Source organism: Crotalus tigris, unplaced genomic scaffold (assembly GCF_016545835.1).
Source record: "Crotalus tigris isolate CLP2741 ecotype Arizona unplaced genomic scaffold, ASM1654583v1 scf7180000024434.1680833, whole genome shotgun sequence".
NCBI classification, from domain to species: domain Eukaryota; kingdom Metazoa; phylum Chordata; class Lepidosauria; order Squamata; family Viperidae; genus Crotalus; species Crotalus tigris.
The window spans coordinates 139,496-156,796 of NW_024100602.1; the positions used below are offsets into that span (position 1 = coordinate 139,496).

Below are 17,301 nucleotides of genomic sequence, written 5' to 3' on the forward strand. Positions count from 1 at the left end.
GTCAGGAAGTTTCTCTTTAGTTCTAGGTTGCTTCTCTCCTGGATTAGTTTCCATCCATTGCTTCTTGCTGCCTTCAGGCGCTTTAGAGAATAGCTTGACCCCCTTCTTCTTTGTAGCAGCCCCTTAGATACTGGAACAATCAGGAGAAGGGTATCTGAATCCTGTAATCTCAGAAAGAATATGCTCATGTGTTGATTCTCCTGAAGTCAGTCAAATCTCTTGTTTGTAAGAAATTGCTATAATTGTATCATTATCTACTATATCCCTTAAAGTAAATTCGTATGGTGCAACTATTTATGCCAGTGGTTCTCAACCTGTTGGTCGGGACCCCATTTGGGGTCGAACGACCATTTCACGGGGGTCGCCAAACAACACAGTCCGCCATTTTTCCCCCCTTTTCCTTAGCTGTGCTACTCCCTTTTATTCTATTGGCTTTTGAAAGCCAATAAAATAGACTCTCTTGAATAGAGTCTAATTCTATTGGCTTTCAAAAGCCAATAGGAATTGTCCAGGCTGTCTTTGCCCTGCTGAGCCCGCCAAAAGTCCCATTCTGCAAACGGTGCTGCACCAGTTGAGTAGTCCTCGACTTACGACCGGTTGAGTAGTCCTCGACTTACGACCGGTTGGGGGTTGCAGCATTAAAAAGGTTGAGAACCACTGATTTATGCAGACCACTTAGTTACTGTAAGTTGCTCCAGTATAGAGGCAGTTATTTGATAAAATACAGAAATACCAACCAAAGGACTAAAAAAAATCTGATTTATGAGACCACAATTCTATGTTAAATTTCTAATAACATTCTACTGTTAATTTGTCCTTGGATGTGATAATCGCTGTGGTCTAAGGAGTAACTCACATGTATCCTGGCAACAGTTGTCATAGCATTACCATGCCATTTAAGGGCTATTGAGCACATAGTGGGAGCTTGCTCCAAGCATATATTTGCTCAAACTTGTTTTTTTTTTCTTTTTTGATGATTGTTCTAAAATATGACAGGATGCCTAATAATCCCAACTTATTTTTATTTTTGACTGGTAATCTTCAGAAAGCGTCAATATTAAGGTGTACAGGTTCAAGGGAGTTTTGGAAGCAGGGTCACCCATAACATTATTCATCTTTTACATTTTCTCCTGTTTCGTTGTGCATGCTTCAATATGGGAGTGGGAGGCAGATTCCTGCACTCTAAAAATAGGTGATAACAACTTGATCTTTTTGGAATGATCGTGTTCTTAGAATTGTGCAAAGCACAGTAGGACCATAGCACAGTTATATTGCCATATTTGGAATTCTGTTTCTAATGTAGATTCAGTTCAATTCAAAATAGAGCTGGAAGGGACCTTAGAGCAGTGGTTCTCAACCTTTTTAATGCCGCGATCCCCCCCCCCAACTGGTCGTAAGTCGAGGACTACTCAACCGGTTGTAAGTCGAGGACTACTCAACTGGTGCAGCACCGTTTGCAGAATGGGACTTTTGGCGGGCTCAGCAGGGCAGAGACAGCCTGGACAACTCCTATTGGCTTTTGAAAGTTCATCAAGAATTAGACTCTATTCAAGAGAATCTATTCTATTGGCTTTCAAAAGCCAATAGAATAAAAGGGAGTAGCACAGCTAAGGAAAAGGGGGAAAAAAATGGCGGACTGCGTTGTTTGGCGGCCCCCGTGAAATGGTCGTTCGACCCCAAATGGGGTCCCGACCCACAGGTTGAGAACCACTGCCTTAGAGGTTTTCTAGTCCAACCCCCAGCTCAAGCAGGAGACCCCATACCATTTCAGACAAGTGACTGTCCAGGCTCTTCTTAAAAACCTCCAGTGATGAAGCACCCACCACTTCGGAAAGCAAGCTGTTCCACCGGTCCATGTCACGAACAGATCCGTATCATGAAAAGTTCAACATCATAAAGATGCCTAGAAAAGAAAAGAGACAAAAGACGACGAATTGCAATAGAGCTACTCATAAAGCAAGCTGTAATCCTTCAGTGAATTTGGTATTAAAAAATCCAAAGAATTATGGTCACCAGGACTAGTATGTAGTTGCAGCAAACCTGGTGTCACCATCTTTGTAGACCAGTCTTTCTAAACCAGGGCTTTTCAACCTTTTCACCCATTGTACCACTTTTAGGATATGGCAACATCCAAGTACCACTAGTTGCCTAACAAGGTGTCAAAAACCTGATGACCCCCCCCCCAAAAAGGAAAAAAGTGATAAAGTACAGGAAGTCCTCGACTTACAGCAGTTCGCTTAGTGACTGTTCGAAGTTACAATGGCACTGAAAAAAGTGCCCCCCAAGCCACAGCCGAGCAAGATGCCTGCCTGCCCGCCCGGTAGTGCTCTTCCTCCTGTCCGAGGTTTTCATTGTTGTGAGCATTTCTGTTGAGGATTGGCAGCAGGGGTGGGGTGGGGGGGTGTTGGGTTTTTATTTCCCCCATCTGCTGGGTGGTTGCAGCAGGTTTTGGTCACTTCACATGACCCTGGGACACTGTGACCGTTATAAATATGAATCAGTTGCCAAGCATCTGAATGTAAATCACAAGACCCTGGAGACGCTGCAACATTCCAGATGATCGGCGCTTTTTCTGGGCTCAGCAGAAGCACCAGGATCAGCGCTGAGCTCCAGCTGGAGCCTGGCACTGATCTGGCGCTTCCGCTCAGCCCTGACAGCCCTGCAGCTCCAGCCATCTCTCGCTCAGGCTTGTGCGGTGCTGCCACCGGTTCAGCTCATTCCCCTCCCCAGCTACCACTTTTCTAGGATGGCCGCGTACCACCTGCCAGGTGCCGGTGTACCATAGGTGGTACCCATACCCAAGCCTTGTTCTAAACCACATCCAATTTTAAATGTATGGATTTCAAATAACCATAATTCCCCACCCATCAGGAGGAAAGATAATGAAACGCTATTGCCCATACAGAAATTGATAGTCTATGGACCCTATTTCTGGTAAGTACAGGTACTCCTCAACTTATAACAGTTCATTTAGTGACTGTTCAGAGTTACAGTGGTGCTGATAATAGGGACTTTCGACTGTTTTTCACACTTACTATCATTGCAGCATCCCCGTGGTCACGTCATCAAAATTCATATGCTTGGCCTCTGATTCATATTTATGACCACTGCAGTGTCCTGGGGTCATGTGATCTCCTTTTGCGACCTTCTGACAAGCAAAGTCAGTGGGGAAACCAGATCTGCTTAACAACCATGTTACTAAATGAACAAATGCAGTGGTTCACTTAACAATTGTGACAAGAAGGGTTGTAAAATGGAGCACAATTCACTTAACTCAGTGGTTCCCAACCTTTTTAATGCCGCGACCCCCAACCGGTCGTAAGTCGAGGACTACTCAACTGGTCGTAAGTCGAGGACTACTCAACCGGTCGTAAGTTGAGGACTACTCAACTGGTGCAGCGCCGTTTGCAGAATGGGACTTTTGGCGGGCTCAGCAGGGCAGAGACAGCCTGGACAATTCCTACTGGCTTTTGAAAGCCAATAGAATTAGACTCTATTCAAGAGAGTCTATTCTATTGGCTTTCAAAAGCCAATAGAATAAAAGGGAGTAGCACAGCTAAGGAAAAGGGGGGAAAAAATGGTGGACTGCGTTGTTTGGCGACCCCCGTGAAATGGTCGTTCGACCCCAAATGGGGTCCCGACCCACAGGTTGAGAACCACTGACTTAACTAATGTTTCACTTAGCAATAGAAGTGTTGTGCTCTGTTGTGGTGGTAAGTCAAGGACTACCTGTAGCCACCCTCATAAGGAATTGTCAACGATGATGAAGCTATAGTCCAGAGGGGGCCACAGGTTTGGTTTGCCTCTAAAGCCAGATAATGCCTTTTTTGAATAATCTGGTTCTACAGAGCTGTTCCTTGTCGTATTCACTGAATGTTCTTGTGGCGAATGTTTAAGCCAAAGGTGCTGAGTCTTTTTTCAAGTCAAGAACCGTATTTGGCTTTTAGGTTGCGCGTGAGCAACTGCAGTTGCAAGCATGAAAGCGACAGCAGCCAAGAAATGGGCAGGGACAAGGCCAAATTAAAATGTGACTGAACTTAATCTGTTTTAAATACAATGTAAGTTGAATGAAATTCATGGCGTACGGTTATCAGAGTTGGTCCCCATGGACTAAGACATTTTTCTTTTGTACTTTGGCCACCTAATAAGAAGGAAGGACTCACTGGAGAAGGGCCTAATGCTGGGAAAGATTGAGGGCAATAGAAGAAGGGGACGACAGAGAATGAGATGGCTGGATGGAGTCACTGAAGCAGTAGGCATGAGCTTAAATGGACTCCAGAAGATGGGAGAGGACAGGAAGGCCTGGAGGAACGTTGTCCATGGGGTCGCGATGGGTCAGACACGACTTCGCAATTAACAACAACAACAATACAAATTATTTTGATAGCAACTTGTGTGGGAGTTCTGGCATTTGGGTACAGTGCATAGCCATTATGTAAGCAATGAAAGTAAAGGTGTAGTAAATCCATTCCTCTGAAAAAAAAATGTATTATATATTCAGAGATATTGAAAAATGGCCTGCTAGCAGAAAAAAGAAAGTCCAGCAGTAGCCCACTGTGTTGGTAATTTAGGGTATACCTAAAATCTTGTGTATCCAAATTGTCTTTCAGGTCTCCCAGTTATAGCATGGGAACACGGGCCTTTTCCCATGAGAGTATTTTTATGCCTGATGGGCGAGCAGAGAGCGAAGAGTCAATTCAAGCAATGTCACAAGATAATCTCGTTGGCAAAGTCAAAACTCTTCAGGTAACAAGGAGCAAACGTTGGGCTTCCATGTAAGAGTTTAAATTCATCTGCTTTCTGATTGTATCATCCCATAATCTAGTAAAGACTCTAGAACAGCGGTCTCCAAACGTTCCCCAGCATGGCTGGCTGGGGAATTCTGGGAGTTGAAGTCCACAAGTTGCCTAGTTTGGAGATCCATGCTCTCGAGTTGGAAAGGAGGAAAGAAGTGAAACCATAGCCACACGGTGTCCTACCAACCGAAGGGAATATTTGCAGCTCAGGATTGAACTGTGGGGTTCTTGGTGCTCTCTGAGCTTGGTTGTGTGGTTATATGCTCTATGTCACGGGTAGGCAACCTTGGCTCTTTTATGACTCGTGGACTTCAACTCCCAGAATTCCCCAGCTAGCCACGCTGAGGGGAAAGGGAGAGGTTTCCAAGCTGAGCCATGCTGGCTCAGGAATTCTGGGAGTTGAAGTCCACCAGTCATAAAGCGGCCTAGGCCAGAGGTAGGCAACTTTGGCTCTTTTATGACACGTGGACTTCAACTCCCAGAATTCCTGAGCCAGCCATGCTGAGGGGAAAGGGAGAGGTTTACAAGCTGAGCCATGCCGGCTCAGGAATTCTGGGAGTTGAAGTCCACGAGTCATAAAAGAGCCAAGGTTGCCTCCCCCTGCTCTATGTCTTTGAGCATTTCCTATTATTTCTTGATGTGGTTCAACTCCTAAGCCAGTTTTTAAAAAGCCTGTCTGGATAGAGACACTTGAGCACAGTATTAATTAAGTATGAATTCGAAACAGCTGGCTACCATGTCTTCCCTAAGACAATTTCCCCTGTCAATTGTTTTCTTTTTTGTGGGTGGAACTTTCTGTGTATTTGTGCGTATTTGTGGATATACATATTTATATAAAAGTGCATGTGCACATCACCCAGTCGTGTCAGACCTGCCGGCACTAAAACCTCTAAATAGAAATGACCGTTGGCTCCATTTGTTGAGAAAAGTATAATTTTATTAGAAGTCAAGTGTAGTGCAGTAATGCATAGCCAGAATTGAGAATCCTGCACCCAAATCCCTAAGTCCAACTTTTCCCTCTTTTAACTGCCTCCCATTGCTGAACCCCCTCCCCTCCATGGCCAATCAAGTTCAAGTAAGACAAGACAAGACAAGATGTTTTCAGAATGGACACCTCAAGCATAGGTTGGTATGCAGCTGACTTCTTCTTCTCCCAATTGGGTGACCTTGAAGCAGCCTCTTGGGAAGATACAGCAGTTACTTTCGCTTTCCACCATGCCATTCCCCCTGCCATGCACTCTCCCCGGAGTTCATGGTAGACTGCCACCGCGTGGTAGTGAAGCACGCAAGCAAGCGTAAGGTGGCAGCTGACCCAGTCAGCCATGCATCCCTCCACATCATTCACCAAGTTAAATCATCAAACTGTGTGTATGTGGAAGGACAGCAACCAACTTTAAAATGAAAAAAATCCCCTTTTTAGTGCTTTGCTGGTCTCTGTTATATTTTATCTAGAGCCATCTTTGTTAGAACTAGTATTCCAGTGCTGTGTCGATAATGATTGACTTCCAAATAAAAGGTTGCCGGTTTGAAACCCTGCAGAAACTTTCTATTATTATTACTTTTCTTTCTCTGAACTACCTATTTTTTCATGGGCTTCTTTTTAAATAAGAACAATAGTGCACCATGCCATCCTTTCCCCAGGCAGTTAGAGGAAAAGATTTTATTCTCTGTGGGAGATTAAACTTTTTTAACCCAAGTGACTAGAGACTCAAGGAACTGGATAAAAGATTGTGCATCTCTGGACTTACTTAAAAAAAAAAAGCTCCAGGTAAAAAAGTAAATATTTCAGGCAAAGAAAAACAGTGATTAAAAAAAAAGTTTACACCAGGTTTGAAACCAGCAACTTTCTATTTAACAAATCAACTATTAACCAATCATTGTGCTATTTTAGCATTTGCAATAACTGCTAGGATTAGTTTGTAGTTAAATAAAATGTACCAGCTAAAGCGGACAAGAGCAGTAACATAAGGACATAAGGAGAAAAAAAGAGAATATTTTAAAACTACAATAGGAAAACCTGCTAAAAGATCACCACTGCAATGGGAAAGGGTTGAATACAATATATTGTCTGTTCCTACCCTGAAAAAGTTATTGCTGGCCAAATTCTGGGGATGGAGCAACTGGACAAGATGGATAAGTCCTGAATTGATTTGTTGGTCTTACTTCTGCTGTTGTTTATCTCCAGCCAACAGCTACCATTCACCTGCCTCTTTTTCCAACATAGGATGTCTTGGTGAATGTTGCTCCCAGCTTTAGGGCTCAAGTTCTCTATGAAAATAGCAAGACTTGGGTTTGCTACTGAAGAAGAAAATTAGAAGGATCAAGACGACATATTGTTCCATTTTTGACCCATATGTGATGACCCAGGGCACAGCGCAGAGGCAATGCAGTCAACTGGCAATTCAAACCTCCCTTTAATTGCTCCAAATTTTCCCCAAATGCTCCCACGTTTCTAGCAAGCCTCCAAACAAAGGAAGACACACACATGTCTGGCTGCAAGTAGTTTCACATACAGTCTGATTAGGAGAGGATTTTACTCAAGGCCACGGAGATAAGGAAGAATGACACATACATCATAAACCGAGTCTGTGTGAATACATGGTTGCCTGAGCAGTCTCAGAAGGGAAGCCAAAATACAGTTGAGTTCTTTAAGCATCCAAGCAACGTTGTCAGCCAGTCCAATGGTCAGAGTTTCCGGGTTTCCAAGCAGAAGTCACAGAACAAGAGTTCCAACAACACACACAAAACTCCAAGGAATCAGCGTTTGTTCCCGACAAATGCCTCCCCCACAGCGTCTTCTTAAATCTTAGTCTCCAGGTGTGCTTTGTGGAGAGGGGCGGGATGCTCTCCTCCCTTGTAGTTGAGTTTGCCTGCGTTGTTCCCTCCTTCTCTCCACTCTCTGTGCTCTAGGATCAGGAGGGGTGCCCCTTGCTCATCGCCTGAACTCTGTCTCTCCTGTTCCTCCTGTCCCACTCCTGAAGGGCCCTGGCCTGCCTTGGCCTGCTCTTCCCCACATTCCTCTGAAGCCACAGACACCTCTCCCTCAACCTCCATAGGGTCCCGTTCCAGCTCATTTTCCTCCGCAGACGGAGGCATGATACCATAGTTCATCAAGAATAAAATATCTATGTAGGGCAGAGGGAGGAATCTAACCACCAGACTGCAATAACACAAGCGAGCAGTCAGATGAAGAGACCCAAACTCATTGGTAGCCTCACCTTGCAATAAACAAGGACATACATTCAATTTTGCAGCTACTAAGATTGTTGGACAAGCAGGCACAAAAACAGCCAGGGAAGTGAAGCCTGGGAAATGGATCCCTCATCAATCAACAGGAGTGCTGATTTACCCCCAATTTACCAAGTTCTTAGGAGGTGAGGGCCAGGGTAGCACAAGGAAACAACAGCCAATGGCTTAATAGCCAGCCATCAACACCCCAATCTACATCTAAAACAGTGGTTCTCAACCTTTCTAATGCCGCGACCCCATAATACAGTTCCCCATGTTGTGGTGACCCCCAACCACTTATACATCACCGGGTGCCAGGGGCGTGGCCAAAGAAAAGGGGAAAAAAATGGCGGACAGCTTTGTTTGGCGACCCCCGTGAAATGGTCGTTCGACCCCAAATGGGGTCCCGACCCACAGGTTGAGAACCACTGATCTAAAAAGTCACACACAACAGGCACCATATAGATACCACACGCAGAATAGCCCAAAGCACACACTCTGCCAGAGAGACGTTTCCTGAGGATGGGCTCTAGAATGAGTCTGAAAACTTGGAAGGCCCAGATTGGATCCTGCAGAATACATAGCCCATATAGTTCATCAAGACAACACACCTGGATGTGGAATTTCTGAGGGAATATGAATGAATGGAGGAAGGAGGAAGGCAAACTAAGAGAAACACAATAGTCAATCATATCATCTCAGTCCTCCACAATGGTGCTGCTCGGTAGAGAGAAACGTAGTTGACGAGTGGGTAGGCAGATTTAAGAAGTAAATAATTGAAATCATGAAAACAAATAACACGTCTCACCAAGCTTGCATACTTTCTGGGTATGTGCAACAGATAATGGTGCCCAACCCTTGAGAGAGACTGAAAAGGAATTTCATCTTCAGAATTCTCTCCATTTTTCAAGTCTCTCCTGTAATTTTACGCTTCAGTACCGTATATGCCGGCGTACAAGGCGACCCAGCGTATAAGACGACCCCCGTCTTTGTCGCCGAGTCGCATTCCTAGAACGTCTTATACGCCAGAAACTACCAGTATTTCCGGCGTATAAGACGACTCGGTGTATAAGATGACCCCCGTCTTTGGCGCCGATTTTAACGCTTGCGGAAGTCGCCTTATACGCCGGCATTTATGGTACTTTAAGAAAAAAATAAATAGAACTTTTTTGGGGGGAGTAAATCTGCCAGCCATATGGAAGTTTTGCTCTGCCTGAATAAGCTCCTAATTTTTCCCCTGCTGACAGAAAACACTTCTTCCCGTTGTCGTCCAGAGGATTTTTAAATGATTCTGTCCTTCTCAATCAGAAATTTCAGTAAGCAAAACATATGGCTACTATAGGACTAAGAGGCGATCGAGGATTTAAATCTTGATTAGATCAGGTTTGAATAATTAACCACCAAATGAAGCAAAGAAAGAAAAGTTTCAATAATATGCTTGAAAGACGTATCTTACTGTTGCAGTGCGTGAAGGGCATATGAATGGAAAACAGGAAGCATATGTGTCAATCTTGATTATCCGAGGTATTTATACTGTAATGACATTGGGGGAATTTATAGGTATTTTAAAAGGACGTTTTAATGTATTCCTTAAATCAGTGGTTCTCAACCTTTCTAATGCCGCGACCCCATAATACAATTCCCCATGTTGTGGTGACCCCCAACCACTTATACATCACCGGGTGCCAGGGGCGTGGCCAAAGAAAAGGGGGAAAAATGGCAGACAGCCTTGTTTGGCGACCCCCGTGAAGTGGTCGTTCGACCCCAAATGGGGTCCCGACCCACAGGTTGAGAACCACTGCCTTAAATTAAAAAGGTTACATGCCACCAGCTTTCTTAAAGATTGCTGCTTGGCTCTGGTCAGTACTACTCATGTCTTCCAAAAGACCCCAAACTGGCAGCCTTTGAGAAGGTAAATATATAACAGAAGTTTAAACAGGAAGTCCTCAACTTACAACAGTTCATTTAGTGACCATTCAAAATGACAACGGCACTGAAAAAAGTGACTTATGATCCTTTTTCATACTTATGACCAGTTCAGGCAACTGACTCATATTTATGACTGTTGCAGGGTCCCAGCTGATCATGCGATCCCTTTTTGCAACCTTCTGAACAAGCAAAGTCGCTGGGGAAGCCATTTAACAACCACGTTACTAACTGAACTGAACAATTGCAGTGATCCATTTAACAACTGTGGCGAAAAAGGTCGTAAAACGGACACAACTCACTTAACAAATGTCTTACTTAACAACAGAAATTTTGGGCTCCATTGTGGTCATAAGCTGAGGACTACCTGTAATATAGTTACAATATGATCTCCATTAAATCCCCAAAATACATGAGTTCAATTCCTGGTGTAGGGCTGGATATAAGAAGGAAAAGAAATAAGCTAAATCAGTGTTTCCCAAACTTGACAATTTTAAGGCATGTGGACTTCAACTCCCAGAATTCCACAGCCAGCATTGTTGGCTGTGGAATTCTGGGAGTTGAAGTCCACATGCCTTAAAATTGTCAAGTTTGGGAAACACTGAGCTAAATCTACCCACGGTTCTTTAGAACTGTTCCTGCTGTTCTGTCCTTGCAAACCATCCTTGCTCATTAGATGTTTGTAGGGAGACCGGAAAAAAGTCAAGATGGCAGTTGAGGGAGTGCAAATGAAGCCCTCATCCTCTTGGTGCCATTGAGATTTATCCACCAATTCTACACTGCTTTTTTCTCTTTTAAAGTTTACTTTTTTTGGAGTTTCGTCCCGCTTTTTTAAGGGTCAACTCCATCCAGCCACATCTCCTTGTTTCTCCCCTTCATTCTGCCTTCACATATTTGTTCTTTTTGATTCTCAGTTTATTTTTTTCTAAAGGACCACATCACTTCAGTCTACTTGTTTCACACCTGTCACTCCCTTGGGCATTCAATCTTGTGTTCATTTATTATCCATACATTTTTGACTATATCTTTTCTTGTTCTACGGTCACACTTTTCAAAACAACCATTCCCACTGCAGTCAACTTGCTGTATTGTCTACCTGCATTTTCACAAATTAAAATGTTTCCATTTTAACATTTGACCAACATACACAACATGCTTCCAATAAATTCATGTCCTTATATTCCAGAAGAGGCCTGTAAATAAAACTAATCCAATCTTATATCAGCCTCTGACATAAATAGCAGACGTGCATTGACAAATGACTCAGTAGGGTGTCTGAGATTCTCTCTGTACCATCAGAAAATTATTTTTTAGCAAGATCACAGATTACAAGCAAAGCCAATCAGAAATGTCACTGCCTTTAGTGGACATATGAAGAGACTCTTGCATGGCATTAATATTTAGTGTCGAACACAAGGCCCGGGGGCCGGATGCGACCCGCAAAGTGGTTTCATGTGCCCGCGAAGCCATCCTAGAGTGATGGAACCACCCCTGCTGCCTTGGCCCTGGCCCAGGCCGGCTGGGAGCCAATGTACAATTTTGTGGTGGCCATCTATGCTAAAATGCATTCAGTCTTAGCCGTCCAGAAACAGTGAGGAACCAGCCCCTGCCGCATTGGCCCCACCCCCTGGGTGCATGCTGGGGAGGTGTCACCCTTTGTGAGGAATGAAGAAATGCGCCATGCCTTGGCACTTGCCCCAGTCCCACCCCCTTCTGCCAGAGACCCTCAGATCTGTCCCACTCCTGCCCAGGCCCCCACAGGCACCCTTGACGCAAACGATGTAGAGCTGGCCATGCCCACCCAGTAGGCCACACCCACTCCATCCACGCCCACTCAGTAGGCCGCACCCATCCTGGCCACACTCTCCCCCCCCCCCCGAGGGCAACCGCAATGCTGATGCGGCCCTCAATGAAATTGAGTTTGACATCCCTGATTTAGAGTGTGTTATTCCTATTAAAAGAATATCTCATTATAAACAAATGGTGGAACAGAAATAAAAAAGATATTTTAAATTATCTCAGCTCTCAGAGATACAGAAAGAAAACTGAAATTGTTTTTAACGAAGTACTCTCTAAAACAGGGGTGTCAAACTGCCGGCCCATGGGCCGGATGCATCATACCGAAACCGCACCCACCCCATTGCCGGCAATGGAAAAAAAGTTGCGATATGTCGCAACACGTCACGTGACGTTGTGAGTTTGACACCCCTGCTGTAAACGGTTGAAGGAAAGAAAGTAACCAGATGCTAATCTTGCAATTAAAACAGCCCTAAAAAGTTCATTCATCACATATTTATACTGATATCTCTAATAGATAACTATGTATGGTAGGGAAATCTCAATAAAGCCAGATAAAAACATAGTGTATCCCAGCTTGCTTGTTTATGTGCTTGATGGCTTCGTGCCTTTCAAACTCTTTCAGATTACAATACATTTCTTTAATACAGAGGAATGCATTGAACAATTGCCTTTGAAAAGCCCATACTGTTCCCAACAATAGATCCATTCAGAAGCATTTTTCGATATTCGGAGCGCTTGAGCAGGCAGCACCATAACGTACATAGAATAGGAGGCCCACGTTGATTTACATCTGAAGGTTAACTTGCCCCAAAGATTTCAGTAGAATAAAAACACAATCATAAGGGCTGAAGATGGGGGAAAAAAAATGCCTGAACCTGGAGATTTATACAGGGCTCAAAATCAGCCTTTCCCAATCTGTCCCTTTGCAATGCTTGAAAATTAATGAAAGTTGTGATCCAGGATTTTTGGAGGATCGTAGCTTTGAAAACTTAGAAATTCCAATTTGCTAAATACTTCACAGAGAATGTTTATGAAAGAACAAGGAACATCTACAAAATATGTTGTCTTCAGAAAGGAACCAGCGGAGTGATGCACTACCTTTCTCTGATCAAAAGAAAAGGAGAAGAAACACTGAGATCCTTTGAGATGTCAGTTTTCTTATTTGTTAAGACGGATACATAAAAAAACACCCCAACTTAAAAAAAAATGCATCTGAAAATTATTTTGTGAAACCCCGGCATGCAACCTGTATAAATACTTCACTAAGTTTTTTCTTCATCCTTCAACCTGGATTCCCTCAAAATGACATTTTGCATGTTAATGTCTTATTTGATCTCTTCTTAACCCATATAATAGGGCAATTGTCGCAGGTTTTGCATGTGGAGAAAAAGAAAATGTAAAAATAGTGGGGACAGATGTGGCTATCAGAGCGCATACCATTCCACAGGAAACTTAAATACCTCTGAGGTAAAATCTGTAAGTTCTCTAAATATCAAAGAGTTTGCGTGAGGTGTCTTGCAATTTTGGACAACCTTGATTGCGCTCCAGAACTCAGCAGAGTTAGTTATTGCTTGGATTGGGCATTACCTGGTAATTTTAAGGCTATTGAATAAGTGTAAAAATAGGAAAAACAGAGAGAGGGGGGGAGGGAGAGAGGGAGAGAGAGAGAGAAAGGGACAGGGAGAGAGGGAGGGAGAGAGAAGGAGAGGGAGAAAGGGAGAGAGAGGGAGAGAGAGAGGGAGAGGGAAGGAGAGAGAGAGAGAGAGAGAGAGAATTATGGGAGAAGAAAGTGTCAGATCAATTATACAGCTCTGTTGGGAAGATTTCATGGATACCGTCACCAGGAACTGAGCTCAACATGCGTACATATACACACAATTAAATCCGATTTGTTATTTGTCATACCATTGTTGAGGGTTCAATCTAGCAGGAAGCATTCTGAAACCTTGGTGTAATAACAAGAAACTGTTCTAATTTTGTATACTTTTTCATTGTGTATCTTGTTTCCTTCTGCGATTCTTTACCCTTCTATTTGAGCGCTCATTTCCTATGCGTTGTCACACATTCAGATGACAGACAGCAAGATGAGACCTTGCGGAAAATTTCCCTGTAATTTAGAAAATAAAAATAATTGGCAGTGTCTCCTCTCTCAGCTGAGCACGATTCAGCTAGTAATTTCAAGATGGGAATACTAAAGTACCCATTTGCCCATGCAATGTATTCTAAGACAGTTGAATTCTTACAGGAAGTACATGTCCACCTGTTCATTACTTTTGACACCACTTTATAAAAATAATGGAAAGGGGAGGGATTCCTTTTAACTACCAAAACTCATTGCTAAAAAAAAATAACTGAAGACATCTATGAAGAATGGCTGGCAATGCCTCTTGCTTAATATGCGTTGAGGAAACATCTACACCAGGGGTGTCAAACTCAATTTCATTGAGGGCCACATCAGCATTATGGTTGCCCTTGGGGGGGGGTGCAGCCTACTGGGTGGGCGTGGCCAGCTCTACATCGTTTGTGTCAAGGGTGCCTGTGGGGGCCTGGGCAGGAGTGGGATAGATCTGAGGGTCTCTGGCAGAAGGGGGTGGGACCGGGGCAAGCATCAAGGCATGGTGCATTTCTTCATTCCTCACAAAGGGTGACACCTCCCCAGCATGCACCCAGGGGGCGGGGCTGATGCGGCAGGGGCTGGTTCCTCGCTGTTTCTAGACAGCCTTGTGGAGCTAAGACTGAATGCATTTCAGCATAGATGGCCACCACAAAATTGTACATCGGCTCCCGGCCAGCCTGGGCCAGGGCCAAGGCAGCGGGGGGCGTTCCCTCACTGTTTCCAGGATGGCTTTGCGGGCCACATGAAACCACTTCGCGGGCTGCATTTGGCCCCCAGGCCTTGTGTTTGACATGTCTGGTCTACACTCACATATTTGCAGACAAGATCCACTTGGTTCAGCCTTACATTAAATACAGGGAAACAAGAAATGCAAGTCATATACCTGCCCATGGTTCCCTGATTATGGGAACACGATCAATTAGCTCTTAGGAACAAGTGGTAGTTTTCTAGAGAACGACAAGGAGGAGAAAATATCCATGAATAGGTCAAGTAGCGGAGAAAGAAGGAAAAAATGTTCTCAAGGAAGCAGGATATAGGTGTACAGCCACCTGAAGAGATCCTCTCTTATTCTTGGGATGCTGAAAGTTAAATGCCAATGTACCAGGATCAGGTATGGGTACCACATTAGGAAAGTTGGACAAAGAGTGAAAGTGAAAGAGTGGACACGGCTTGAAGAATATGGAATGATCGTCCGATTCTGAAGTACCAGCTGAACTGCAATTTGTGATCCAAGCCCGGCTGCCTTTCTGTGTTCTCAAACTCTAGACCCCGAAAAAGAAAAAGTACGTGTCCCAAATTGCTAAAAATGACTAATCTCGCAAGATGTTTGCAGTGTCCTTTTGTGAAAGTTGGGGAAAGTTGAAATCTAACCTGATCGATCAAGATTTTCTCATTCTTGTGAGATCCTCTAAGATTCTGGTGGTCTCTGGAAATCTCAAGATAATTGGAATATTTTTTTTTAAAAAATTAAAAATTAGTTTAACTGACAGGGAGGGAGGGTTGCTAACTATTATGTGATACATTGTAACCAGAAAAATCCTTTTAAACTTAGACTAGTTTATTGAAAGTGATAAGGCGGTATGGATGGTTGAGCCCCACATCATATTATTTTTGTGGAAACTGCTTTCTCTTTCACCTAATATTTTAATATTTATATCTCATTGTTCCTAATAGAGATGTTTATGTGTCAAAAAGCCAGTGTGATTGTGTATCTCAAGCTGTAGCTGCTTTTTACATGTGTGATCCATGCAAAACTTCTAAAAAAAAAGAGATGGGACTTTTATCACCTAGTTATAGCAATAGCACTAGCAATAGCATTTAGACTTATATACCACTTCACAGTGCTTTACAGCCCTCTCTAAGCTGTAAAGTAAGTATATTGCCCCCAGCAGTCTAGGTCAGGGGTAGGCAACCTTGGCTCTTTTATGATTTATGGACTTCAACTCCCAGAATTCCTGAGCCAGCATGGCTCAGTTTAGAAATCTTCTCAGCATGGCTGGCTCAGGAATTCTGGGATTTGAAGTCCACGAGTCATAAAAGAGCCAAGGTTGCCTATCCCTGCTCTAGATGATAGATAGATAGATAGATAGATAGATAGATAGATAGATAGATAGATAGATAGATAGATAGATAGATAGACAGACAGACAGACAGACAGACAGACAGACAGACAGACAGACAGATCTAGATCAGGGGTAGGCAACCTTGGCTCTTTTATGACGTGTGGACTTCAACTCCCAGAATTCCTGAGCCAGTATGGCTCAGCTTGGAAACCTCTCCCTTTCCCCTCAGCATGGCTGGCTCACGAATTCTGGGAGTTGAAGCCCACGAGTCATAAAAGAGCCAAGGTTGCCTACCCCTGGTCTAGGTCCTCATTTTATGGACCTTGGAAGGAGGGAAGGCTGAGTCAACCTTGAGCTGGTTCAGAATCGAACGGCTACCAGTCGGCAGAGTTAGCCTGCAGTACTGCATTCTAACCACTGTGCCACCATGGCTCTTGACATTGGGGCCATCTTGGCATTCTTGCCCCTAAGGGATGCCCTTGATTGCTAAACCCAAGCTATCTAATTAAGAACAGCGCCGGCCCTGCTTCCATGTCTAATACACAATTGTATTTTGATTTTCAGCAACAGTTGGCCAAGAATATTAAATTTGGCCAACCTTCACAAATGACAGTTTCTGTGAAGGCACCTGGGGACGTTAGTGCAAGTTTGGAAGCAGATGTGTTGCTGAATAACCCCATGGAGACCGTGATGCCACCAGATGTGGTCCTTCCAGAGAACCACCATAAAGTAAGTCTACTTAATGGTGAGGAGCCAATTAGCAAGCAATACCTATGCGTATAGAAGATGTTCGGTGACATTAGCTGGATGATAAATTATGTATTGCCAAGAAATCCATCCTTTGGGAGTCTTTCAGATAATGGCAGTCTTAGAGGTTTTAGAATTTTGGGATGAGTATATCATTCAGAATTCCATATATGATTGATTCTTGTTTCCCATCAGTTTGATCTATCTGATTTTATTCTTTGATTTCTCAACTCATGACATAGCTATGAAAGTACACGAATGAAACTTCATAAATAAAAGCAAACCATAGACAAGCAAACCATACATTTTGTTCTTAACTTATATCTTCATTACAAGCATGACCATCTCTTCATTACAAGCATTACCATCTCTTCAAAGGGATCTCTTTCTGATATACTGAAATTACACCAACATTAGACACTACCTAATGTGTAGAGCAGTGGTTCTCAACCTTTCTAATGCCACGACCCCATAATACAGTTCCCCGTGTTGTGGTGACCCCCAATCACTTATACATCACCGGGTGCCAGGGGCGTGGCCAAAGAAAAGGGGGAGAAAAATGGCGGACAGCCTTGTTTGGCGACCCCCGTGAAATGGTCATTCGACCCCAAATGGGGTCCCGACC

The 17,301-nt window shown here is 43.7% G+C and overlaps 1 protein-coding gene across 4 annotated transcripts in view; it reads left to right on the forward strand.

Moving 5' to 3' along the window:
* CRACD (capping protein inhibiting regulator of actin dynamics) overlaps window positions 1–17,301 on the forward strand; it is a 155,814-nt gene that overhangs the window by 104,877 nt on the left and 33,636 nt on the right. For all 4 annotated transcript variants that reach the window (XM_039331102.1, XM_039331104.1, XM_039331103.1 and 1 more), the window contains 2 exons: window positions 4,611–4,746; window positions 16,494–16,658. In XM_039331102.1, coding sequence (XP_039187036.1) covers window positions 4,627–4,746; window positions 16,494–16,658 — 285 coding nt within the window. In that variant the 5' untranslated portion in view covers window positions 4,611–4,626. The remainder of the gene's footprint in view (window positions 1–4,610; window positions 4,747–16,493; window positions 16,659–17,301) is intronic.